The 26,903-nt window shown below is 49.1% G+C and overlaps 1 protein-coding gene across 1 annotated transcript in view; it reads left to right on the top strand.

Moving 5' to 3' along the window:
* Window positions 1-2,415: 2,415 nt before the first annotated feature.
* The window catches only part of arpc2 (actin related protein 2/3 complex, subunit 2), a 33,418-nt gene continuing 8,930 nt past the window's right edge, over window positions 2,416-26,903 (top strand). Inside the window, exons 1-6 of the mRNA XM_052014846.1 lie at window positions 2,416-2,634; window positions 4,734-4,768; window positions 5,611-5,723; window positions 19,125-19,170; window positions 21,507-21,693; window positions 23,477-23,570. Of these exons, the coding sequence (XP_051870806.1) occupies window positions 2,561-2,634; window positions 4,734-4,768; window positions 5,611-5,723; window positions 19,125-19,170; window positions 21,507-21,693; window positions 23,477-23,570 (549 nt within the window). The 5' untranslated portion in view covers window positions 2,416-2,560. The remainder of the gene's footprint in view (window positions 2,635-4,733; window positions 4,769-5,610; window positions 5,724-19,124; window positions 19,171-21,506; window positions 21,694-23,476; window positions 23,571-26,903) is intronic.

Genomic DNA, 26,903 nt, shown 5'->3' on the forward strand with positions numbered 1-26,903 from the left:
GTCTTGGGCCCAAACATCTTCAGCCACTTCTTCTCTAACCTCCCTTCCAGCACAGTAGTGTAGCGGTTAGCATAACGCTTTACAGCGCCAGCGACCCAGGTTCAATTCTGGCCACAGTCTGTAAGGAGTTTGTACATTCTCCCCGTGTCTGCATGGGTTTCCTCCAGGTGCTCTGGTTTCCTCCCACATTCCAAAGACATACGGGTTAGGAAGTTGTGGGCATGCTATGTTGGTGCCGGAAGTGTGGCGACACTTGCGGGCTGCCCCCAGCACACACTACGCAAAAGATGCATTTCACTGTGTGTTTCAATGTACATGTGACTAATAAAGAAATCTTATCAGTATAAGGTCAGTGGTGGGGATATGTACTGATGATTATATAGTTTTCAATTCCAGTGACATCACCTCAGCAAATACCAGCAGCCACCAGAACACAGACAACATTTAGGCATGGGCTGATAAGTGGCAAATAACATTTGCACCACAAAAGTGCCAGGCAATGTCTAGCGCCAAAACTAACCACCTATCTTTGACTTTCAATGATATTGCTATTGCTGAATCCCCTACCATCAACACCCTGGGGGTCAGCACCCGAGCCATGATATTTATGTAGCTGTTTCAGTTGATTTTCTCATCAGTGCTGAGCTCAGGATAGAACGTAGAACATACAGCACAGGACCAGGCCTTTGGCCCACAATGCTGTGCCAAACTAATTAACCTAATGACGCCCAATTAAACAATTGCCTTCTGTCTGCACATGGTCCATATACCTCCATTCTCTGCATATTCATGTGCCGATCGAATAGCCTCTATTGTATCTGCCTCCACCATCACCCCTGGCAGGACATTCCAGGTACCCACCACTCTCTGTGTAAAAAAAACTTGCTCTGCATGATCTTTAAGGTAGTAATGCCATTGAATGTCAAAGTTCCTGTGGTTAGATTCTCTTTCATTGGAGGCAGACATTGCCTGGCATGTTCATGGAGCAAATGTTACTTGTCACTTATTAGCCTATGCCTGAACGTGACTCCTTACCTATGGTGAAACGGTTTTCACCAAGAGCTTCTGTAACTCATTTGGCAATGTGCAATAAGTGGATGCCACACCCAGCAATAAACAAAACATGCAGGGGAACCATTAGAATGTCAGCCATTTCATGGGCTGAGGGCCTGTTCTTGTCCTGCTCTTATTTCCAAGGCAGAGGTTTTGTTTTGCTATCTATAGGAATCAAGTGACAAGAACCGAAATAGATTAAATAAGCTTGAAGAACATATTAAACTTTTTGCAATAAATTAAAGCAAGCCAAATATTAATTATTGCTTTTTTTTTTAAAGTGCTTAGTATTTTAGTTTTGCATGAATGTTCATATTCACCCTCCACTTTGTCCTGTTTCCTTATCTATTTGTCTCTGACTGGTTGCATCATGGTCTGGTACGGCAGTTCCAATGCACAGGAACATAAGAAGCTGCAGAGAGTAGTGGACTCTGCCTAATACATCATGGGCACATCCCTCCCCATCATGCAGGCAAGGACAATCTGCTCCAGTATTTGGTTCTGATCACTGCCTGTTGTCAGTACAGTCAGCAAGATGGAAGCCAAACACGAGGCTGGAGCAGCCATGCATGTATCCTTGCCGATGGAGCCGCCAAACCCCGTTGTTTAGCTCAGTTTACGGAGCAGGAGGTGAAGGAGGCGAACAGGACACTTGACTTTATTGGCTGAGGTTCAGAATACAAGAGCAGGGAGACCCTGTTGGAACTAGGGCTTTACTCTTTGGAGAGAAGGAGGATGAGGGGAGACGTGAGAGAGGTGTACAAAATATTAAGAGGAATAGATAGAGTGGACAGCCAGTGCCTCTTTCCCAGGGCACCAATGCTCAATACAAGAGGGCATGGCTTTAAGGTAATGGGTGGGAAGTTCAAGGGAGATATCAGAGGGAGGTTTTTTTCACCCAGAGAGTGTTTGGGGCGTGGAATGCGCTGCCTGGGGCGGTGGTGGAGGCAGGTACATTGGTCAAATTCAAGAGATTGTTAGATAAGCATATGGAGGAATTTAAAACAGAGGGATATGTGGGAGGAAGGGGTTAGATAGCCTTAGGCGAGGTTTAAAGGTCGGCACAACATTGTGGGCCGAAGGGCCTGTATTGCGCCGCACTGTTCTATGATTCTAACTATATCAGCACCAGTGAGGCCCCAGTGCTCTCACTGGGTCAGTTCTGGTCACTGGGGACAGACCTGGTCACAGAACAATAAACTTCACTTCGACTGGGTGTCCCAGGAGGGTTTCCCGCCCCGTTCCCTTCCATGGCGGTCCATCCATCCCAGAATGCGCCGCGGTGGTGACAGGGCCCTATGCCCGAACGTGGGTCACGTGACATGAACCGGCGCGTCAGGCGCGACGCGGGCACCTGCCTGGGGTCTTCGAGCCGGAAGTGTTTGCGGCCTGTAGTCCAGGGCCTGGATTTTGGGGAGTGTCCGAGAGCCGCCGGTCCCGGTCCCGCTGAACCCGGTCCCGAGCCCCGCTGAACCCCAGAGCCGCCGGTCCCGGTCCCGCCGTCACCATGATCCTGCTGGAGATCAACAACCGCATCGTGGAGGAGACGCTCAGCCTGAAGCTGGAGAACGCGCTGGCGGGGTGAGGGGGGGGGGGGGGGGGGAGGAGAGGAGGGGAGGGGGGGAGGGGGGGGGGAGGAGGAGAGGGGAGGGGAGGGGGGGAGGAGAGGAGAGGGGAGGGGGGGAGGAGAGGGGAGGGGAGGGGGGGAGGAGAGGGGAGGGGAGGGGGGGAGGAGAGGGGAGGGGAGGGGGGGGAGGGGGGGGAGGGGGGAGAGGGGAGGAGGAGGGGGAGGGGGGGGAGAGGGGGGAGAGGGGGGAGAGGGGAGGGGAGGGGGGGGGAGAGGGGGGGAGGGGAGGGGGGGAGGAGAGGGGAGGGGAGAGGGGAGGGGGGAGAGGGGAGGAGGAGGGGGAGGGGGGAGGGGGGGAGGAGAGGGGAGGGGAGGGGGGGAGGAGAGGGGAGGGGAGGGGGGGAGGAGAGGGGAGGGGAGGGGAGGGGGGGGAGGGGAGGGGGGGGAGGGGAGGGGGGGAGGGGAGGGGAGGGGGGGAGGGGGGGGAGGAGGAGGGGGAGGAGAGGAGGAGGGGAGGAGGAGGGGGGAGGGGAGGGGAGGAGGAGGGGGGGAGGAGGAGGGGGAGGGGGGGAGGAGAGGAGGAGGAGGGGGGAGGGGAGGAGGAGGGGGGAGGGGAGGGGGGGAGGAGAGGAGAGGGAGGGTGTTGGGGGGGTGGGAGGGGGGAGGAGAGGGAGGGTGTTGGGGGGGTGGGAGGGGGGAGGAGAGGGAGGGTGTTGGGGGGGTGGGAGGGGGGAGGAGAGGGAGGGTGTTGGGGGGGTGAGGGAGGGGGAGGGTGTTGGGGGTGAGGGAGGGGGGTGTTGGGGGGAGGAGAGGGAGGGTGTTGGGGAGGAGAGGGAGGGTATGGGGGGGTGAGGGAGGGGAGGGGGGTGAGGGGGGGAGGGGGTGAGGGAGGAGAGGGAGGGGGGTGAGGGAGGGAGGGGGAGGGGGGTGAGGGAGGGAGAGGAGAGGGAGGGGGGTGATTGAGGGGGAGGAGGGGTGAGGGAGGGAGAGGAGGGGAGGGGGTGAGGGAGGGAGGGGGAGGGGAGGGGGTGAGGGAGGGGGAGGGGAGGGGGTGAGGGAGGGGGGGGGAGGGGGTGAGGGAGGAGGGGTGAGGGGGAGAGGGAGGGGGAGGAGAGGGAGGGGAGGGGGAGGGAGGGGGAGGAGGGGAGAGGAGGGAGGGTGGAGTGGTGGGGGAGGGAGGGGGGTAGAGGGGGAGGGTGGAGAGGTGGGGGAGGGAGGGGGGTAGAGGGGGAGGGTGGAGAGGTTGGGGAGGGAGGGGGTAGAGGGGGAGGGTGGAGGGGAGGGGAGAGGGAGTGAGGGGAGGAGGGAAGAGCAGGGGGATGTGGAGGAAGAGAGGGGAGGTAGAGGTGGAGTTGGGGTCGGAAGCAGGGAGGGGGGTAGGGAGCAGGAAGGGAGGGGGATGGGTGGGTGGGGGGAGGGAGGCAGAACCACTGTGGAATCAGCAGTCCAGTCCAAGCCTGTCCTTTTCGTGTGTATTTTGAGGGAGGAAACTTGATCAAGCCTCCCTTTCACATTGTACCAACCACTGGAGACAGACAGAAGCAAACAATTGAGGCAGGTTAGAAGTCAGGAAAGGGGGTTAGAAGTGAGAGTGTAACAATGTCAGGGTATTCCAAGCAGCTGACCAACTGCTGGAAGAACTCAGTGGGTCAGGCAGCATCTGTGGAGGTAAAGGGTTGAGATTTTGGGTCAAGGTGCTGCATCAGGACTGAGCGTAGAGGGGAAATAGCCAGTATAAAGAGTGCTGGTGGAGCCGGGGGTGGGGGTGATGCAGGGGATGAGAAAGCCAAGGAGAAGCAGCCCAGGTGGATGTGTGTGTGTGGGGGTGATGGGCAGGTGGAACCGGACAGGGTCAAGGGTTTTGGAAACGAGGAGGGGAGGGGCGGAAAAAATGAACCAAAGCTTTTCCAGGTAGCACTGCCCATGTTTGGTGAATGGAGAGTACTCATTACACCAGATCCTACTTGTCTACACGTACCGCACCAAATAACAGCAAAGCAATGTCAACATGGTGGTTTCTACCCGGCCCATGGTGTGTTTGGGGAAGGGGAGAGTCTGTGGCTTGTCACAAAGGAATTACATATCATAACTGCCTCCCTGTTATTCTTTACAGCAATAAACCTGACACAGTGGAAGTGACTTTTGCAGGTAAGCTATTGCTCATTAACATGAACCATAGACTGATCTAAACAGCGGGGTTTGGTGGCTCCATCGGCAAGGATACATGCATGGCTGCTCCAGCCTCGTGTTTGGCTTCCATCTTGCTGACTGTTCTGATGATGGGCAGTGATCAGAACCAAATACTGGAGCAGATTGTCCTCGCCTTTAAAGACCGTTCGGTGCTTTGTCTGTGGTAGGGCATTCTTTCAGGTGCCTGGCATTGGTCATCTTGTCTCCCGCTACTGCACTAGAATTCAGGATAACATTGATTGCTGACCCAGTATCCACAGACCCCAGTTACTGAGCTGGTTTCCTGAGCTTGCATCTCATCAATTGAGGAATTTAGTTTCAATTGATTAAATAACCTCAAAAACTAAAAACTCTTAGACAGACACATGAATGATAGAAAAATGGAGGGCTATGTGGGAGGGAAGGGTTAGGTAGATCTTAGAGCAGGATAAAATGTTGGCACAACATTGTGGGCCCAAGGGCCTGTACTGTGCTGTAATGTTCTATGTTCTAGTAACAGTGACCAGCAATACTAGACTGATGTAAAAACCCATCTGGTTGTCTACTACTTTAATAAGTAGCTCCAGCCCTGTCCTTGAAGTTGGCTCTGACCCAGCAGCCACTTTGGGGAAGGGGTAATTCGGAATGGAGAGTAAATGCTGGCATTGTCAGCGATTCCTGCATCCAATAGTGATTCTCTCTGCTGTGACTGGGAGACAGGCTGTCCGTAGGAGCAGAGTTACCCACGGGAGACTATCGCCTGACAGGTGACTGGTGTCACGATATTCCTTCCTGATGTCCCTGCTTGTTTCTGCCTGCAGATTTCGATGGGGTCCTCTACCACATTTCCAACCCGAATGGGGATAAGACCAAGGTGATGGTCAGCATTGCCCTGAAGTTCTACAAAGAACTGCAGGATCATGGGGCAGACGAGGTGAGTGAGACTGGCACAGTGATGCTCACGGAATGAGATACGTGGCTGTCTCTTAGTCTTTAATTAAAGAGTAGGGTTTGAGTCATAGTTACATAGCACAGAAACGGGCCCTTCAGCCCAACTGGTCCAGGCCCACCCAGATGCCCCATCCTAGCTAGTTCCATTTGCCAGCATTTGGCCCATAACCTTCTAAACCTTTCCAACCCATGGACCTGTCCAATTGTCTTTTAAAAGTTGTCACTGTACCTGCCTCAACCACTTCCTCTGGCAGTTCGTTCCACATACATACCACCTTCTGTGTAAAAAGAAAAGCCGCCCCTCGTGTTCCTATTAAATCTCTCCCCTCTCACCTTAAACCTATCCCCTCTAGTTCTTGAGATAAAAGTGTCCTCTAGTTTTAGACTCCCCTACCCTGGGAAAAAGACTGTGGCCATCCTCTACTTTTTTTGTTTAAACCATTGGCCAGTCACATTTTGTTTTGGGCCTGCCCTCTAGTTCTTGATTCCCCAACCCTGGGAAGAGTGGTCCCGGGGATCGTCAGCATTGACTCCAGGCCCCAGAAATCTCGTGTCATCAGGTTAAACATGGGTGAGGAAACCTGCTCCTGATCACCACCCACTGCCCTCCCTCAGCTGATGAACAGGAGCTCCTCCCCGTTGATCAATGCTTGGAGGAAGCACCGAGAGGAGCCAGGTCACCAAGAGTGGCTGGGGAACTCCATCATGAGTCCTGAAGGACACAGCTGGCAGACGAGATAACATCCTTGACCTCATCCAGCTGCTGCAGACATGATGATTACCATGGTCTCTTATCTAGAAACACAAGGGCAGCAGGTGTGGAAATATTCCCAAATGCAAGTTCCTCTCTAGTCGAATTGGAATTGGTTTATTATTGTCACTTGTACCGAGGTACAGTGAAAAACTTGTCTTGCACACCGATCGTACAGGTCAATTCATTACACGGTGCAGTGAGGTAGTACAAGGTAAAACAATCACAGAATGCAGAATAAAGTATTACAGTTACAGAGAAAGTGCAGTGCAGGCAGACAATAAGGTGCAAGGGTCATAACGAGGTAGATTGTGAAGTGTAGAGTCCCTCTTATTATACCAGGGAACCATTCAATCGTCATATAACAGCAGGATAGAAGCTGTCCTTGAGCCTGGTGGTATGTGTACAACGTTCCCATGGAAGTGTATTGGTTTATTATTGTCACTTGTACTGAGGTACAGTGAAAAGCTTGTCTTACAAACCGATCGTACAGGTCAATTCATTACACAGTGCAGTTACATTGAGTTAGTGCAGAGTGCATTGATGTAGTACAGGTAAAAACAATAACAGTACCAAGTGTCAGAGCTACAGAGAAAGTGCAGTGCAATAAGGTGCAAGGTCACAACAAGGTAGATCATGAGGTCATAGTCCATCTCATTGTATAAGGGAACCATTCCATATCCAGCGGGCAGCGTCGGAGCGAGTAGCAGAGTGTTCTGGGCTTTGGCTCAGGGGCTTTGGCGTAAAAGGGCGAGGAAAGGTAGGTGACTTGAGTTAAGGAAGGAGTATGAGTGCGGTTTCCTGTACTCAACGTCAGATGTGGGAGTTCCCGGAGTCTCCCTGCCTCCGGGAAGGCTATGTCTGCGCCCAGTGTGTCGAGCTGCAGCTCCTGAGGGACCGTGTTAGGGAACTGGAGATGCAGCTTGATGACCTTCGTCTGGTCAGGGAGAGTGAGGAGGTGATAGAGAGGAGTTGTAGGCAGGTGGTCACACCGGGACCATCGGAATCAGGCAATTGGGTCACAGTCAGGAGGAGGAAGGGGAAGAGTCAGGTACTAGAGGGTACCCCTGTGGCTGTACCCCTTCACAATAAGTACTCCTGTTTGAGTACTGTTGGGGGAGATAGCCTACCTGGGGGAAGCAACAGTGGCAGTGTCTCTGGCACAGAGCCCAGCCCTGTGGCTCAGATGGGTAGGGAAGGAGAGAGGAGGGCACTGGTGATGGGAGACTCTATAATTAAGTGGGCAGACAAGCAATTCTGTGGACGCAGGAAAGAAACTCAGAAGGTAGTTTGCCTCCCAGGTGCCAGGGTCCGGGATGTTTCAGATCGCGTCCAAGATATCCTGAAGGGGGAGGGAGAACAGCCAGAGGTCGTGGTACATGTTGGTACTAACGACATAGGTAGGGAAAGGAATGAGGTCCTGAAAAGAGACTATAGAGAATTAGGAAGGAAGTTGAGAAGCAGGACCTCAAAGGTAGTAATTTCCAGATTACTGCCTGTGCTAAGCGACAGTGGGTATAGGAACAGAATGAGGAGGAGGTTAAATGCGTGACTGAGGGATTGGAGTAAGGAGCAGGGATTCAGTTTTCTGGATCATTGGGTCCTCTTTTGGGGCAGGTATGACCTGTTCAAAGCGAATGGGTTGCACTTGAATCCCAGGGGGACCAACATACTGGCGGGGAGGTTTGCTAAGGCTACTGGGGAGAGTTTAAACTAGAATTGTTGGGGGGTGGGATCCGTACTGGAGAAACTGGGGAAGAGGTGTTTGGCTCTCAGATAGAGGAAGCTAGGAGTAAGTACCACAGGCAGGTGATAGAGAAGGGACGAGCTCAGACAGGCTTGAGATGTGTCTATTTTAACGCAAGGAGTGTTGTGAACAAAGTGGATGAGCTTAGAGCTTGGATCAATACTTGGAGCTATGATGCAGTGGCCATTACGGAGACTTGGATGGCTCCGGGGCTGGAATGATTGATTTAAGTGCCGGGTTTTAGGTGTTTCAGGAAGGACAGGGAGGGAGGCAAAAGAGGTGGGAGAGTGGCACTGTTGATCAGAGATAGTGTCACGGCTGCGGAAAAGGTGGATGTCGTAGAGGGATTGCCTATGGAGTCTCTGTGGGTGGAGGTCAGGAACAGGAAGGTGTCAATAACTACTGGGTGTTTTTTATAGGCCACCCAATAGTGACAGGGTTATTGAGGAGCAGATAGGCAAGCAGATCCTAGAAAGGTGTGAGAATAACAGAGTTGTTGTGATGGGGGATTTTAATTTCCCAAACATCGACTGGCATCTCCAGACAGTGAGGGGTTTCGATTGGGTGGAGTTCGTAAAGGTGTGTTCAGGAAGGGTTCTTGACACAGTATGTAGATAGACCTACAAGAGGAGAGGCTGTGCTTGATTTGATATTGGGAAATGAACCTGGTCAGGTGTCAGATCTCTCAGTGGGTGAACATTTTGGTGATAGTGATCATAATTCTATCTCCTTTACGTTAGCACTGGAGAGGGATAGGAACAGACAGACTAGAAAGGTGTTTACTTGGAGTAAAAGGAATTATGAGGCTCTCAGGCAGGAAATTGGAAGATTAAATTGGGAACAGATGTTCTCTGGGAAAAATACGGAAGATATGTGGCAAATATTCAGGGGGTAGTTGTGTGGAGTTCTGCATAGACATGTTCCGATGAGACAGTGGAGTCACGAGAGGATACAGGAACCGTGGTGTATGAAAGCTATAATAAATCTAGTCAAAAGGAAAAGAAAAGCTTACAAAAGGTACAGAGAGCTAGGTAATGTTAGGGATCTGGAAGAGTACAAGGCTAAAAGGAAGGAACTTAAGAAAGAGATTAGGAGAGCCAGAAGGGGACATAAGAAAGCCTTGGCGGGCAGGATTAAGGAAAACCCCAAGGCATTCTACAAGTATGTGAAGAGTAAGAGGATAAGACGTGAAAGGATAGGGGCTATCAAGTGCAGCAGTGGGAAAGTGTGTATGGATCTGGAAGAAATAGCGGAGGTACTTAATGAATACTTTACGTCAGTATTCACTACGGAAAAAGATCTGGGGGATTGTAGTGGGGACTCGCAGTGGCCTGAAAAGCTTGAGCATGTAGATATTAGAAAAGAGGTGGTGCTGAAACTTTTGGAAAGCATCAAATTAGATAAGTCGCTGGGACCGGATGAGATGTACCCCAGGTTGCTGTGGGAGGCGAGGGAGGAGATTGCGGAGCCTCTGATGATGATCTTTGCATCATCGATGGAGACGGGAGAGGTTCCAGAAGATTGGAGGGTTGCGGATGTTGTTCCCTTATTCAAGAAAGGGAGTAGGGATAGCCCAGGAAATCATAGACCGGTGAGTCTTACCTCTGTGTTTGGTAAGCTGATGGAGAAGATCCTGAGAGGCAGGATTTATGAACATTTGGAGAGATATAATATGATTAGAAATAGCATGGCTTTGTCAAGGGCAGGTCCTGCCTTACGAGCCTGATTGAATTTTTTGAGGATGTGACTAAGCACATCGATGAAGGGAGAGCAGTAGGTGTAGTGTAAATGGATTTCAGCAAGGTGTTTGATAAGGTACCCCATGCAAGGCTTATGGAGAAGGTGAGGAGACATGGGATCCAAGGGGACATTACAGTGTGGATCCAGAACAAGCTGGCCCACAGAAGGCAAAGAGTGGTTGTTGAAGGGTCATATTCTGCGTGGAGGTCGGTGACCAGTGGTGTACCTCAGGGATCTGTACTGGGACTCTTACTCTTTGTGATTTTTATAAATGACCTGGATGAGGAAGTAGAGGGGTGGGTTAGTAAGTTTGCGGATGACACAAAGGTTGGGGGTGTTGTGGATAGTTTGGAGGGCTGTCAGAGGTTACAGAGGGACATAGATAGGATGCAGAGTTCGGCTGAGAAGTGGCAGATGCAGTTCAACCCAGATAAGTGTGAAGTGGTTCATTTTGGTAGGTCAAGTATGTTGGCGGAATATAGTCTTAATGGTAGGACTCTCGGCAGTGTGGAGGATCAGAGGGATCTTGGGGTCCGAGTCCATAGGACACTCAAAGCAGCTGCACAGGTTGACTCTGTGGTTAAGGGGGCATATGGTGTATTGTCCTTCATCAATTGTGGAATTGAATTTAGGAGCCGGGAGGTATTGTTAGAGCTATTATAGGACCCTGGTCAGACCCCACTTGGAGTACTGTGCTCAGTTCTGGTCGCCTCACTACAGGAAAGATGTGGAAGCCATAGAGAGGGTGCAGAGAAGATTTACAAGGATGCTGCCTGGAATGCGGAGCATGCCTTATGAAAGCAGACTGAGGGAACTCGGCCTTTTCTCCTTGCAGAGATGGAGGATGAGAGGGGACCTGATAGAGGTGTATAAGATGATGAGAGGTATTGATCAGGTAGATAGTCAGAGGCTTTTCCCCAGGGCTGAAATGGTGGCCACAAGAGGACATAGGGTTAAGGTGCTGGGGAGTAGATATAGAGGAGATGTCAGGGGTAAGTTTTTTTACTCAGAGAGTGGTGAGTGTGTGGAATGGGCTGCCGGAAATGGTGGTGGAGGCGGATACGATAGGGTCTTTCAAGAGACTGTTAGATCGGTACATGGAACTGAGTAAAATAGAGGGCTATGGGTAAGCCTAGTAATTTCTAGGGTAGGGACATGTTCGGCACAGCTTTGTGGGCCGAAGGGCCTGAATTGTGCTGTAGTTTTTCTATGTTTCTATGTTCAGTAGTCTTATCACAGTGGAGTAGAAGCTGTCCTTAAGTCTGGTGGTACGTGCCCTCAGGCTCCTGTATTTTCTACCCGATGGAAGAGGAGAGAAGAGAGAACGGGTGGGTGGTGTCTTTGATTATGCTGGCTGTTTCGCCAAGACAACAAGAGGTAAAGACAGAGTCTAAGGAGGGGAGGCTGGTGTCTGTGATGCGCTGGGCTGTGTCCACAACTTTCTGCAGCTTCTTGCGGTCTTGGGCAGAGCAGTTGCTGTACCAAGCCGGTGATACATCCAGATAGGATGATTCCTGTGGTGCATCGGTAAAAGTTTGTGAGAGTCAAAGGGGACAAACCAAATTTCTTTAGCCTCTTGAGGAAGTAGAGGCACTGGTGAGCTTTCTTGGCCATGGCATCTACGTGATCTGACCAGGATAGGCTGTTGGTGATGTTCACTCCCAGGAACTTGAAGCTCTCAACCCCCTCGACCTCAGCACCATTGAGGTAGACAGGTGCATGTACACTGCCCCCTTTCCTGAAGTCAATGACCAGTTCTTTAGTTTTGTTGACATTGAGGGAAAGGTTGTTGTCATGACACCACGCCACTAAGCTCTCTCCTTCCTGTACTCCGACTCATCGCTGTTTGAGATACGGCCTACAACGATGGTATCATCTGCAAACTTGTAGATGGAGTTAGAGCAGAATCTGGCCACACAGTCATGAGTGTACAGGGAGTAGAGTAGAGGGCTGAGGACACAGCCTTATGGGGCACCAGTGTTGAGAATAATCGTGCCGGAGGCATTGCTGCCTATCATCACTGATTGCGGTCTGTTTGTTAGAAAGTCAAGGATCCAGTTATTACAGAGGGAGGTGTTGAGTGCTAGGTCTCGGAGTCTGATGACAAGCTTGCTTGGAATTATACTATTGAAGGCAGAGCTGTAGTCAATAAACAATAGTCTAACGTAGGTGTCTTTACTGTCCAGATGCTCCAGAGCTGAGTGTAGGGCCAGGGAGATGGCATCCGCTGTAGATCTGTTTCGCCGATAGGCGAATTGCAATGGGTCCAGGTTGTCTGGGAGGCTGGAGTTGATGCGAGCCATGACCAGCCTCTCAAAGCACTTCATGACGGTGGATGTCAGAGCCACTGGTCAGTAGTCATTGAGGCATGTTACCTTGCTTTCCTTTGGTACCGAGATGATAGTGGTCATCTTAAAACAGGAGGGAACCTGAGATTGAAGCAGGGAGAGGTTGAATATGTCTGCAAATATTTCTGCCAGCTGATCAGCACGAGATCTGAGCATATGGCCCAGGACACCATCTGGGCCAGGTGCGTTGGTGGCTGTCAGGGTGGATGGTGACAATCCACTTCCGTTTTGTTCAAAACGTGCATAGAATGCGTTAAGTTTATCAGGAAGGGATGCGCTGTTGTTAGCTATGCAGCCCGACTTCGTCTTGTAGCCTGTTATGACATGTAAGCCTTGCCATAACTGGTGGCTGGTCAGGGACTCTTATTTTGAGTTGGTATTGTCTCTTGGCATCCCTGATAGCTTTCTGAAGGTCATACCTCGATCTCTTGTACAGATCAGGATCACCAGATTTGTGTGCAGCTGTCCTCTCCTTCAGTAGGGAGTGGATCTCCCAGTTCATCCATGGTTTTCTGCTGGGTCTAAACCCTGGAGCTCCCTCCCCAGTAGCAATAGGAGTTCTGCGGAAGAACTACAGTCGCTCAGCAAGGTGACTCCCCACTCCCTTCGAGGGCAGTTAGAGGTGGGAAATAAATGCTGGGCCTTGCCAACGACACCCATGTTCCAAACATTAAAAGGAAAGTCATATAATTCCCTCAGTCTATGCCGATCTGGGATGTATGAACTTCTCTCCCTGCTCTTGGGTTCAACCCTGCCCTTAGGTGCTGTCTGTGTGGAGTTTGCACGTTCTCCCTGTGTTTCTTCCACATCCCAAAGACGTGGGGGTTGGTGGGTTTATTGGCCACTGTAAATTGCCCCCAGTGTTTAGATGAGGGGTGGAATATGGGGGGAGTCGATGAGAATGTGAGGAGAATAAAGTGGATTAAAGCAGATGAGAGGGGAAAGATTTAACGGGAACTTGAGGGGCAGCATTTTTACAAGGGGTGTGTCTGTGTGGGATGAGCTGCCAGAGGAAGTGGTTGAATCAGGTTCAATAACATTTAAAAGACACTTGGACAGGTACATGGATAGGAAAGGGTTAGAGGGATATGGACCAAATGCTGGCAATTGGGAGGAGCTTGAATGGGCATCTTGGTCAGCATGGACCAGTTGGGCCGAAGGGCCTGTTTCTGTGCTGGATCTCTATAACTCTGTACACAATTACTTGAAGTAGATGTGCCAACTCTACCAACAGTAAAAACTGATTCTGTTTGAAAGGTTTAAGTGCTGCTGTGGTTACCTGTCTCCATTCTTACAAAGCATACAGGTCATTCACTGGTAGTTAGTGTCAGTTCCACAGAATTAGTTCCCAGATCAGGAAAGACTGATCCGTTTGTTGCCTGGGTCTCATTGTTCTTTTACAGCTAATTAATCACCTTGCTTCCAAAACTTTCCTCACCCACCCACCCACTGTCTGCAGAATGCCTTTGGTTTCAGGAGGGGTTTGCCTTTGGGAGGTGTCGGGGGGACGGTGAGGAAGATTCCTGTTGGAGTACTGGTGCCCTTCTAGAATGTGTGGGGGTTGACAGTGTGACAGCCACACCTGAATATTGGGTATGCCCCAGTATCAGTGTCCCACCTGTGTTTGGGGGTGCCTTTGGTCAGAGGGGCTCGTACTCAGATGTTGGGGGGGAGTGGGGATATTGCTGATTGCTTCAGTGTGGAGGCCTCCCCCATGAGGGATGGGCTTTGTTAAATGTTGTGAGCTTCAGCTGCAAGGGAAGGATGTTTCAGGAACGCTGGCTGGGCTTGTAGTGTGCAGCGAGTCGCAGCTTGTGGTTGGTGTGGTCAGGAGCTGAGCACAGTGCAGTCTTGACTAATCCTTTTATGGTATTTCACTGTGCACTTCGAGAAGCAGGAAGTGCTGACTCAATTTCTATATTAGTCTTCCCAGTACGCTTCCTACTTTACCCCCCTGCCCTCCCCACCCCCCCCCCCCCCCAACCTGCCCAGTTCTGGCACTCAGAATACCAGCAATGGAAGGAGAGGCCCCTCAAACCCTGCACCACCATTCAACAAGATCACAGCTGATGATTTACCTCCACGCCACTTTCCAGCGCTAACCCCATATTCCTCAAGTTCCTTGTCAGTCATGGAGTAGTACAACACGGAAAAAGGCCCTTTCCCCCCAGCTGGTCCATGGTGACCAAGTTGTCCATCTAAACTAGTCCCATTTGCCTGTGTTTGGCCCGTATTGCTCTAAACCTTTCCTATCTGTGTACCTGTCCAAATGTCTCTTTAAATGTTATTAGTGTACCTGCCTCACCCACTTCCTCTGGCATCTAGATAAGTACATGGACAGGAGAGGTTGAGAGGGCTATGGGCCAAACTCGGGCGGATGGGACTAGCTCGCTGGGCAACACAGTCGGCATGGATGAGTTGGACCAAAGGGCCTGTTTCGTGCTGTATGACTGTAGATACCCACCACTCTCTGCATTGTTGCCCTTTGGGTCCCTTTTAAACCTTTCCCCTCTCACTTTAAGCCTGTACCCTCTAGTTTTTGATTCCCCAACCCCGAGGATTGAGTGCATTCACCCTATCTACTCCCCTCATGATTTTATACCCCTCTATAAGGTCACCCTTCAATCTCCTACGCTCCAAGGAGTCCTAGCCTGCCCAACCTCTCCCTGTAACTCAGACCCTCGAGTCCTGGCAACATCCTCGTAAATCTTTTTTGCACTTTTTTCGGCTTAATGACCTCTTATAACAGAACACGATACTCCAGGTACGGCCTCACAAATGTCTTGTACAACTGCCACATCACGTCCCAGCTCCAAAACTCAGTGCCTTATTATCTAATAATCTTATCAGTTTTTGTCTTGAATACACCCAGTGTTCAAGGCTGACAGTTCTCTAAAACTTCTAAGAATCGCCCATCTCTGAGGAAGAAATTTCTTCTCAACCACTGATTCTAGACCCATAGCCAGAGAAACATCAGCTCAACCTCTACCCAAGCACTGTTCTTAAAAAAAAAGAATTCTTACAAGTTTCAATGATGACGCCTTTCATTCTTCTCAACACTAGAATGTACAGCCCCTGCCTGCTTCACGGGACAGCCCTCCCCCCACCCCCACCATCCCTTCCATAAAATCAATCTGGGAAGCATTAGTTATGTGCTGTATTTCCTTACAACATAGAAGGAGGTGATTCGGCCCATCTGGTCTATGCTGGCTGGGTAGAACAATCCCATTCCCCCACCCATTTCAGGATGGCCTTTCCCATGTGCTATTCAGGTCCCCTTACTCTCCTACCACCCACACACTGGGTGCAATTTACAGCAGCCAACTAACCTACCAACCTGCTCACCTTTGGGATGTGGGAGAAAACCAGAGCGCCCAGGGAACCCATGCAATCGCAGGGAAAACATACAAACTCTACTGCACCTGAAGTCAGGATCAAACCCAGGTTGCTGCAGTCGTGAGACCTCTGCATTACCCACTGTGTCACCCTCGATCGCGTGTATGTTCTTCCTTGGGTAGGGAGACCAGACTTGTGCGCAGTACTCCAGGTGCCGTCTCACCAGGGCTTTTTGTGATTGCCAGCGTCTTTAATCAAATCCTTTTACAATGTACTGTTCGACTACCTAATTGTTTGCTGTAGCTGTTCAATAACTCTCAGTGATTTACGAGGACACCCATGTCCCTCTGAAAACCAACACCTTTCACTCTGCTTTTCTATTTCTTTCCACCAAAGTGGAAAGATGTGAATGGATTCACATTGCATTCTTGTCCATTTCGGTGTTGGTTTATTATTGTCACTTGTACCGAGGTACAGTGGAAAAACTTTTCTTAAAAATCGATCATGCAGGTCAATTCATTACACAGTGCAGTTACATTGAGTTAGTACATTGATGTAGTACAGGTAAAAACAATAACAGTACAGAGTAAAGTGTCACAGCTACAGAGAAAGTGCAGTGCAATAAGGTGCAAGGTCACAAGGTAGATCGTGAGGTCAGAGTCCATCTCATTGTATAAGGGAACCGTTCAATAGTCTTATCACAGTGGGGTAGAAGCTGTCCTTAAGTCTGGTGGTACGTGCCCTCAGGCTCCTGTATCTTCTACCTGATGGAAGAGGAGAGAAGAGAGAATGTCCCGGGTGGGTGGGGTCTTTGATTATGCTGGCTGCTACACCAAGACAACGAGAGGTAAAGACAGAGTCCAAGGCGGGGAGACTGGTGCCCGTAATGCGCTGGGCTGTTTCCACAACTCTCTGCAGCTTCTTGCAGTCTTGGGCAGAGCAGTTGCCATACCAAGCCATGATACATCCTGATAGGATGCTTTCTATTATCTCCCTGAAGCCACCACGCATCTCCCTCACAACCCATATTGCAGCCCAGCTTTAGGTATGTTACACTTGATCTCATTGTCTGAACCATTGATGTCGATAGTGAGCACCGACCCCTGCAGCACCCCAACAGTTACAGCCCACAGCATGAAAATGACCTTTGTCTGGTTACAGCTAATCAATCCTCAATCACGGCACAACGTTGCCCTCCAGTCACTTTGAGCTTAAATTTTGTGTGATGCCTTGTTGAAGGCCCAAGTCCAGCTACAGCAAAGGAACTGGTTCACCATGATCTGTTCTGCTAGCTGCTACTCCTCAATTTGTCAGTTATGATTTACCTTTCCCATTCTGTTCAGACCTATTGATATTTCCTTAGAGACCCGCTACCACTTCCCTAATGATAGAATCATAGAACAATACAGGCCCTTCGGCCCACCATGTCGTGCCAACCTTTAAACCACGCCTAAGACTATCTAACCCTTTCCTCCCACGTATCCCTCTATTTAAAATAAATTCCTCCATATGCTTATCTAACAATCTCTTGAACTTGACCAATGTATCAGCCTCTACCACCACCCCAGGCAGCGCATTCCATGGACCAACCACTCTCTGGGTGAAAAACCTCCCTCTGATATCTCCCTTGAACTTCCCACCCGCTACCTTATAACCATGTCCTCTTGTATTGAGCATTGGTGCCCTGGGAAAGAGGTTCTGGCTGTCCACTCTATCTATTCCTCTTAATATTTTGTATACCTCTATCATGTCTCCCCTCATCCTCCTCCTCTCCAATGAGTAAAGCCCTAGCTCCTTTAGTCTCTCCTCATAATCCATACTCTCTAATCCAGGCAGCATCCTGGTAAATCTCCTCTGCACCCTTTCCAATGCCTCCACATCCTTCCTATAATGAGGCAACCAGAACTGGACACAAGTGTGGTCTAACCAGAGTTTTGTAGAGATGCATCATTACCTTGCAGCTCTTAAACTCGATCCACAACTTATGAAAGCTAACATCCCATAAGCTTTCTTAACTACCCTATCCACCTGTGAGGCAACTTTCAGTGATTTGTGGATATGAACCCCCAGATCCCTCTGCTCCTCGACACTCCTTAGAATGCTGCCATTAACCTTGTACTCTGCCTTGGAGTTAATCCTTCCAAAGTGTACCACCTCACACTTCTCTGGATTGAACTCCATCTGCCACTTCTCAGCCCAGCTCTGCATCCTATCAATATCCCTCTGTAAGCTTCGACAGCCCTCCACACTATCCACAACACCACCGACCTTTGTGTCGTCTGCAAACTTGCTAACCCAGCCTTCCACCCCCTCATCTAAGTCGTTAATAAATATCACAAAAAGTAGAGGTCTCAGAACCTATCCCTGTGGGACACCACTAGTCACAGCCCTCCAATCTGAATGCACTCCCTCCACCACAACCCTCTGCTTTCTACAGGCAAGCCAATTCTGAATCCACACGGCCAAGCCTCCCTGGATCCCTTGGCCTCTGACCTTCTGAAGAAGCCTACCATGCGGAACCTTGTCAAACGCCTTACTAAAATCCATGTAGACCACATCTACTACAATACCCTCATCAATCTTCCTGGTCACCACCTCAAAGAACTCTATCAGGCTAGTGAGGCAAGATCTTCCCTTCACAAAGCCATGCTGGCTGTCCCTAATTAGTCCATGATTCTCTAAATGCTCATAGATCCTCTCTCTTAGAATCCTTTCTAACAGCTTACCCACCACAGACGTAAGGCTCACTGGTCTGTAATTCCCTGGACTATCCCTACTACCTTTTTTTTTGATTAAGGGGACATTTGCCATCCTCCAATCCTGTGGACAACGAGGACTCAAAGATCCTAACCAACGGTTCAGCAATCTCCTCCCTCGCCTCACGAAGCAGCCTGGGGAATATTCTGTCAGGTCCCGGGGACTTATCTGTCCTAATATTTTCTAACAGCTCCAAGACATCCTCTCTCTTGATATCTACATATTCTAGAACATGACCCTTACCAACACTGCCCTCAGCGTCATCAAGACCCTTCTTGGTGAATACTGAAGAGAAGTATTCATTGAGAACCTCACCCACTTCCACAGCTTCCAGGCACATCTTCTTGCCTTTGCTTCTAATTGGACCTACCTTTACTCTCTTCATCCTTCTGCTCTTCATGTACGAGAAAAAAGCCTTGGGATTCTCCTTAACCCTGCTCACCAAAGCCTGATAGACTGGCATTTTCAAACCTGTCCCGTCAAACACTCCCAGGTCGGGAATACCACAGGATGATTGAAGGTCATTAACCTTCTGGTTACATCCAGGGGAGGAGAATGGATGATGCAGGAGATTTTGGTTTCTTTGATTGCCTAGGACTTGCCCAGTCTTTGGGCCTGTACATTTGGTGTCTTGATATTAGTTTAGAGGTTTTGATCATACAAATTGCTTCCTTTGGTCATTAATTTTGTGCTCTGTCCCTGCAGTTACTGAAGCGAGTGTACGGCTCTTACCTTGTGGCTCCTGAACCAGGTAACCTGCTTCCTTTGAAATGAATTGTGTATCTGCACATGCATTGGGTGAAGCCCCAGTGTCCACAGCTTAAAGTTTTGCTTCTGTGAACAGAATCCAGTGACTTGGCAGTTTAAAACAGTGACTGATCTTGACTCTGGGACCTGTAGTTATGGGATGAGCTCACCCAGGCCACAGCGAATGGGTGGGGGTATTTGTCGCAGTATCTGCAGCATTGGTAAATTGGTTTATTATTGTCACATGTACTGAGATACAGTGGAAAAACTTTGTTTTGCGTGCCATTCATACAGATCATTTCATCACAACAGTGCATTGCAGTAGTACACGGGAAAAGCAATAACAGAATGCAGAATAAAGTGTTACAGTTACAGAGAAAGTGCAGTTCAGGCAGACAATAAGGTGCAAGGCCATAAAGAGGTAGATTGTGAGGTCATGAGTCCATCTTATTGTACTAGGGAACCATTCAATAGTCTTATAACAGCGGGATAGAAGCTGTCCTTGAACCTGGTGGTATGTGCTTTCAGGCTTTTGTATCTTCTGCCTGATGGCGGGGGGAGGAGAGAGAATGTCCGGGGTGGGTGGCTGCTTTACTGAGGCAGCGAGAAGTGTAGACACAGTCCGTGGAGGGAAGGCTGGTTTCCGTGATGTGTTGAGTTGGGGTTGAAGAAATCAACCAAGCACCTCTCTGAGATGTTTGACCCTGGGGAGGGGCTGCTGTTCAGTGGAATGGTGGTATTGGTATTGGTTTATTATTGTCACTTGTACCGAGGTACAGTGAAAAGCTTGTCTTACAAACCGATCGTACAGACCAATTCATTACACAGTACAGTTGCATTGAGTTAGTACAGAGTGCATTGATGTAGTACAGGTATGACGTTAAACTGCAGTGGTGATAGGACATAGAACAATTACAGCACAATTCAGGCCCTTCGGCCCACAAAGCTGTGCTGAACGTGTCCCTACCCTAGAAATTACTAGGCTTACCCATAGCCCTCTATGATCTTTGAACTGACCTTCTGTTCAATCTGATCTTTAACTTGCAGTCCCTGTTGAGGTGTGCCCTGCAACACAATTAGTCAAAAGTGCCACATGAGGCTGATGTGATCACTTCCTCGTGACTTGTCTGGAACTGTGTATACAGCTGCTCCTGTTCTGTATCCTGTTTGTACACCGGGTGTGGACTAATTTAATAACTGGTGTAAAGTGTCTGTTTAAATGGGATTACTTCACGTGTTGTCATTAGGCTCATCTCTCTGTCAATGTAAGAACACCTGTTTACTGACACAGAGCCCCAGTCTCCTGGGCTCCGCTGGTACCTGCTCTCCTGTGGATGGACATTTAGGTTAATTAGGCTTTTAACCTGCAGTTACCATGGGTGAACAACCCTGTCTCTCTCAGGTTCCTTAAACATTGTCACAAAGCTGCAGCCATTCTGATGGTACCACTACCTGGGTGGCCTTGCTTCTTGAGTGAACTTGGGTGGCTGTTTGCCCTTGGGAGGCATCATAAAATAGAAAAGAATACTCTATTTGTTAGATGGTGCAACACACAATTTGGAGGAACTCAGTATCTGTGGGGGAAGGGAATTGTCAACATCTCAGGTCAAAACCGTGCAGGGAGTTTCAAGTTTATAGAGTCCTAGAGTAAGACAGCACGGAAACAGGCCCTTTGGCCCAACTTCTGCATGCTATCCAGGATGCCTGATGCAGGGTTTCCTCTCGAAATTCCTCTCCCCCCCCCCCCACCCCCCCACAGATACTGCTTGACCCACCGAGTTCCTCCAGCAGATTGTTACTCCAGATTTCAGCATCTGCAGTCTCCTGTCTCTCCATTTGCTAAATGGTGAGAGATCAGTTATGTTGATGTTCAAAGGGATCTGAGTGACCTTATAGAGGTGTATAAAACCATGAGGGGCACAGATAGGGTGAATGATCACAGGCTTTATCCCAGGGTTATGAAATCAAAAACTAGGGTGCGTAGCTTTAGGGTGAGAGGGGAAAGATTTAAAATGGACCTTGAGGGGCAACTTCTTGCAGAGAATGGTGGGTATATGGAACAAGCTGCCAGAGGAAGTAGGTGCGATTACAATGTTTAAAAGACATTTGGACGGGTACATGGATAGGGAAGGTTTAGAGGGATATGGGCCAAATGCAGGCAAATGGGACCGGCTTGGATGGGCATCTTGGTTGGCATGGAAGAGTTAAGCCGAAGGGTCTGTTTCCGTGCTGTGTGACTCTATAAAATTGAAAAGCAGATATGGTAGATCTTGGACAGAGTATGGTTCTGGTCTTCTGTCATGGGTTGCAACCATTCTGAGACATCTCTGTCCTTTGCAGGGTACAACGTGTCTCTGCTGTTTGACCTGGAGAGCATTCCACCCAACAAGGCGGAGGTGGTGCACCAGGCTGGCATGCTGAAGAGGAACTGCTTCGCCTCCGTCTTCGAGAAGTACTTCAACTTCCAGGCAGAGGGAAAGGAGGGAGAGAAGCGAGCCCTGATTCATTACCGTGACGATGAGACCCTGTGAGTGCTTTGGCAGCTGGAGGTGGGGGGTGTCTGGGTGTTAGGGGATGGACAGTGGAGGAATTGTTTGGGATGTGGGGGAGTCTGTTTGGAGGGCAGGGGAGGGTTTGGGCGATGCTCTGGGAGACATTTCTCTGCAGACTAGTTCCCAATAATCGGTCAGGCCTGCCTGTTCGTCTTCCTGACCCTTTCCATGATCCTTTGAAGGATCCTGGTCTTCCCATTGCCCTCATCTGTTCCGGCCTGTTGGTTTACTGCCTTGCTCCTTCTCCATGCAACGCTGTCCAGTGGGTCCTCAGTTTAATGTGTCCACTTGTCTAGTTTTATGCAGTGGATGGTCATCTGACGGATGTGTTTTGGGTCCCATGGCCCAAGGGATGGGGAGCACCTTAACGCCACCTCTTCTCCTCCAGGTGCAGGGGGATTTTCAGGGCAGCTCTGTTCCCCTATCAAGTCCCTAGCTTCCTGAAGGTGGCAATACCTGGATAGGGTGGCAAAGAGTGCCTACGGCATGCTTGCCTTCATTGGTCAGGGCATTGAGCATAAAAGTCAGGAAGTTAAGTTGCAGCTGTATAAGACTTTGGTCAGGTCACCTTTGGAGTGTTGTGTGCAGTTCTGGTCACCCCGTTACAGGAGGGACGTGGAGGCTTTGGAGCAGGTGCAGGAGACACTTCAAAAAATACTTGGACAGGTCTGTGGATAGGGAAGGTTTAGAGGGATATGGGCCAAATGCAGGCAAATGGGACTGGCTTAGATGGGAATCTTGGTCAGCATGGACCAGTTGGGCCAAGGGGCCTGTTCCCATGTTGTACTACTCTATGACTCACATTCACCAAGATGTTGCCTGGATCGGAGTGTATTAGGTTAGACAAACTGGAAATTTTTTTTTTCTGGCATGTTGGAGGCTGAGGTGAATCCTGATAGAAAATTATGAGAGGCGTAGATAGTCTTTTTCCCTGGGTGGAAATGTCAAACACTAAAGGGCATAGCTTTAAGATGAGAGGGGGAAATTTAAAGGAGATTTACGAGGCAAGAATTTTTTTTAGAGTGGTGGGTGCCTGGAACATGCTGCCACGAGAGGTGGTGGAGGCAGATATGATAACAACTTTAAAGGGGAATTTAGACATGGGCAGGCAGGGAATGGAGGGATATGGATCATGTGGGCAGATGGGATTAGTTAGGCTGGCATCATGGTCGGCACAGACGGTGGGCCGAAGGGCCTGCTCCTGTGCTCTCTATCCTCAGGAGGATAAACCACAAGCGTGACTAAATTCTGGAGATGTTTATGAAATTTTCAAACACCAATACAAGTCAATTGAGTACTACTGCTCTTCAGCACCATAACATTCAGCGAACAGGAGGCAGAGTCATCTGCAATAAATGGAATGAATTAGACGGTGGAGATTAGGAATAAAAAAAGAAAATGCTGGAACCATTCTGCAGGTGAGGAAACAGTTAATAGTTCAGGTTGAAGTGAAATGTTAATCCTGGTTTTCCTACAGATTGGACTTGGTTGGCTACCACAACCTTTGATCAGCATTGTCACCTGTCAGGGTGGAATTGCTTTTGGATATCCACTGGCTACAGTTTCAAACGCTTGCAGTACAGAGCAGAAGAATTCTGCCATTTGTTTGTCCTGGGTCACTCACTGTAAGCACAGCTCCTGCACTGTCAAAACTCAGCCCTTCCCCTGGCAGGTTCTGATGTCCAGTGTGGTCTCACCACCGGACGGTTGGTTCCACCGTTGTCCAGTAATTTGACCAATGTTTCACTCATCTTGCAGGTATGTGGAGGCCAAAAAGGACCGAGTGACGGTGGTCTTCAGCACGGTGTTCAAGGACGATGATGATGTTGTGATTGGGAAGGTCTTCATGCAGGTAAGCAAACAAGGTGCACTAATTACACCTGACAGCACAGTCCATGCTCACTGCACCCTCCCACACAGACCTATCACTAGAGAATAGTTGTAGACTCATTTAATTCACCCATTGAGTGAGTCAACCTGCACCTGTTTACCATCAAACCATCTTCCCCTTTCTCCTTCCTTTTATTAACTACTGGCTGTAACTTGAAACTTCTGAAGCAGCCAGCATTGTTTCCTTGGGCCGTGAGCCAGATTGGTTCCAAAACTGTGAGCATAGATTCTCATATGTTTAATTTGCAGTGGGTAACTGATGTGACAATCACTTCATATTCATAGCCTTTGTTCTGTATCTAAATTTTATTAACCTGTTGCACGTAAGCTTAAGGCACAGCTGCTCATCTATCTAAACATGTTGCAGTCCTCAATTGGATTCAACAATTTTGGATAACCAGTCTTTCTAATTTGTGTCCAACTGGCCAGGTCATCCATCTGTAACATTAACTCTCCACAGGCGCTGCCTGACCTGCTAGGTATTTTCAGCATTCTGTTTATAGGATCATACAGCACGAACACAGGCCCTTCAGTCCAGAGTCCATTGCTGACCATCAATCACCAACTTTTACACTAATCTTACATTAATTGTCTACACTGGGGGCAATTTAAGGAAGCCAATTAACCTACCAACTCAAATGGATTGTGGGAGGAAACTGGAGCACCTGAGGGAAATCCACACAGTCACAAGGAGAATGTGAAAAATCCACACAAACTAGACTTGAGGTTGGGATTGAATCCAGGTCACTGAAGCTGTGAGACTGACCCCTGTGCTGCTTCAGAGTGAATAGGCTCAACAGGCTTCAAAACCTGGGTCTCTGTACCTCCGTCTGCAACTGGATCCTCAACTTCCTTATCGGGAGACCACAGTCGGTGCGGATTGGTAGTAAGATCTCCTCCTCACTGACAGTCAACACAGGTGCACCTCAAGGATGCGTGCTTAGCCCACTGCTCTACTCTCTCTACACTCATGATTGTGTGGCTAGGCACAGCTCAAACGCCATCTATATATTTGCCGATGACACCACTGTTGTTGGCAGAATCTCAGATGGTGACGAAGAGGCGTACAGGAGTGAGAGAGCAGCTGGTTCAGTGATGTCACAACAACAACTTCACACTCAACGTCAGCAAGACCAAGAAATTGATTGTGGACTTCAGGAAGGGGAAGTCGGGAGAACACACACCAGTCCTCACTGAGGGATCAGCAGTGGAAAGGGTGAGCAGCTTCAAGTTCCTCGGTGTCAACATCTCGGTATTTATCCTGGGCCTGACACATTGATGCAATCATGAAGAAGGCATGCGAGTGGCTCTACTTCGTTCGGAGTTTGAGGAGATTTGGTCTGTCACCAAAGACTTGCAAATTTCTACAGATGTCCGGTGGAGAGCATTCTGACTGGTTGCATCACCACCTGGTGTGGAGGCTTCAATATGTAGGATCAAAAGAGGCTGCAGAGGGTTGTAGGCTCAGCCTGATCCATCATGGGCTCAACTCTGCCCATCATCGAGGACATCTTCAAGAAGGTGGCATCCATTATTAAGGACCTTCACCACCCGGGACACGCCCTCTTCTCGTTACTACCATCGGGAAGGAGGTACAGGAGCCTGAAGACCCACACTCAGGAACAGCTTCTTCCCCTCTGCCCTCAAAATCCATGAACACTGCCTCATTATTCCTCTTTTGCACTATTTATTTATTTTAGTAACTTATAGTAATTTTTATGTCTTTGTCTCGCACTGTACTGCTGCCACAAAACAACAAATTTCACCACATATGTCAGTGATAACAAACCTGATTCTGATTTGCTCTCCATACATCGCCCTTCCAGTTAAACCAGTGAACCTTCTCTACACTGCCTCCACTGCAAATATATCCCTCTGTAAATATGAAGACCAAAACTATGCTGTGCACCCTCTAAAGTTTTGTTAAAACTTTACTGTTTGATAATCCATGTCCCTTCCAGTAAGATCTTTCCTAGTTACTTGCTGCATCTGTCAACCTTTATGTTCATGTACCAGGACATCCTTATCCCTTTGTCCCATAATGTTTTGTATTCTTGCTCCATTTACAATCCAGTTTGTCTTCCTTCCAAAGTGGATAACTCCCACTTTCCCACAGTATACTCCATCTACCATCCTCCTGCCCCTCACTGAATCTATGTCCCTTTGGTAGTGGTACTTGTTCCCTTCATGGAGAATGTAAATGGTCGAGGTCCCAGTACTGATCCCTTGGCACTCTACTAGTTAAAAATTGCCAATCCCAAAATGACCCCTTTATCCTGACTTTCTATTAGCTGACACCCTATCCATGCTGGGGTATTACCCCAACCCCTGCACTCTTGTACAGTACCTTTTTACATGGCACCTTATGCCTCCTGAAAATCCCAATACACTACATCTGCGTGTTCACCATTATCCACCCTGTTTATCAAAGAGCGCAAACATAGGACAGGAACTGGCCCTTTTACCCACGATGTTGTGCCAAACTAATTCAGTTAGTAATTAAAAGCCTAACTAGTCCCTTCTGCCTACAGAATGTCCATCTCCCTTCATTCTCTGCATTTCCATGTGCCTGTGTGTGTGTGTGTGTGTGTGTGTGTGTGTGTGTGTGTGTGTCTATAAACTTACCCCACACATCTCCTTTGAATTTGTCCCCTCTCACATTAAATGCATGCCTTCTAGTATTAAACATTTCAATGAATTGGTCAAATGTGATTTCGCCTTTCATAAAACCACGTTGATTCAGTTTGATTGCCTTGTGATTTTCTAAGTGCCCTGTTGTTACCTTAAATAGAATATAAGAGCTAGGACATCATGTTACAACTTTATAAAACATTGGTCAGGCCACATCTGGAGTAATGTGTGCAGTTCTGGTCACCACACTAGAGGAAGGATGTGACTGCACTGGAGACGGTGCAGAGGAGATTCACCAGGATGTTGCCTGGATTACAGCATCAGGGTTATCGGGAGTGATTGGCCAAGCTGGGTTTGTTTTCCCTGGAGCAGAGGAGGCTGAGGGGTGACCTGATAGAGGTGTACAAAATCATGAGGGGGATAGAAAGGGTAGAAAGTAAAAATCTTTTTTCCCCATGGTGAGGGTGTCTAATGCAAGAAGACAGGTTTAAGGCGATGGGAGGTTTAGAGGGGATCTTGGGGGGGATTTTTCCACACAAGATGGTTGAAGTCTGGAGCATGTTGCCTGAAAAGGCGAACGAGGTAGGAACATTGAAGACTCATCTAGACAAGTACTTGAATCGTCAAGGCATAAAGGTTATGGACAGTATGGGTAAATGGGCTT

Source organism: Pristis pectinata, chromosome 1 (assembly GCF_009764475.1).
Source record: "Pristis pectinata isolate sPriPec2 chromosome 1, sPriPec2.1.pri, whole genome shotgun sequence".
Lineage (NCBI taxonomy): Eukaryota > Metazoa > Chordata > Chondrichthyes > Rhinopristiformes > Pristidae > Pristis > Pristis pectinata.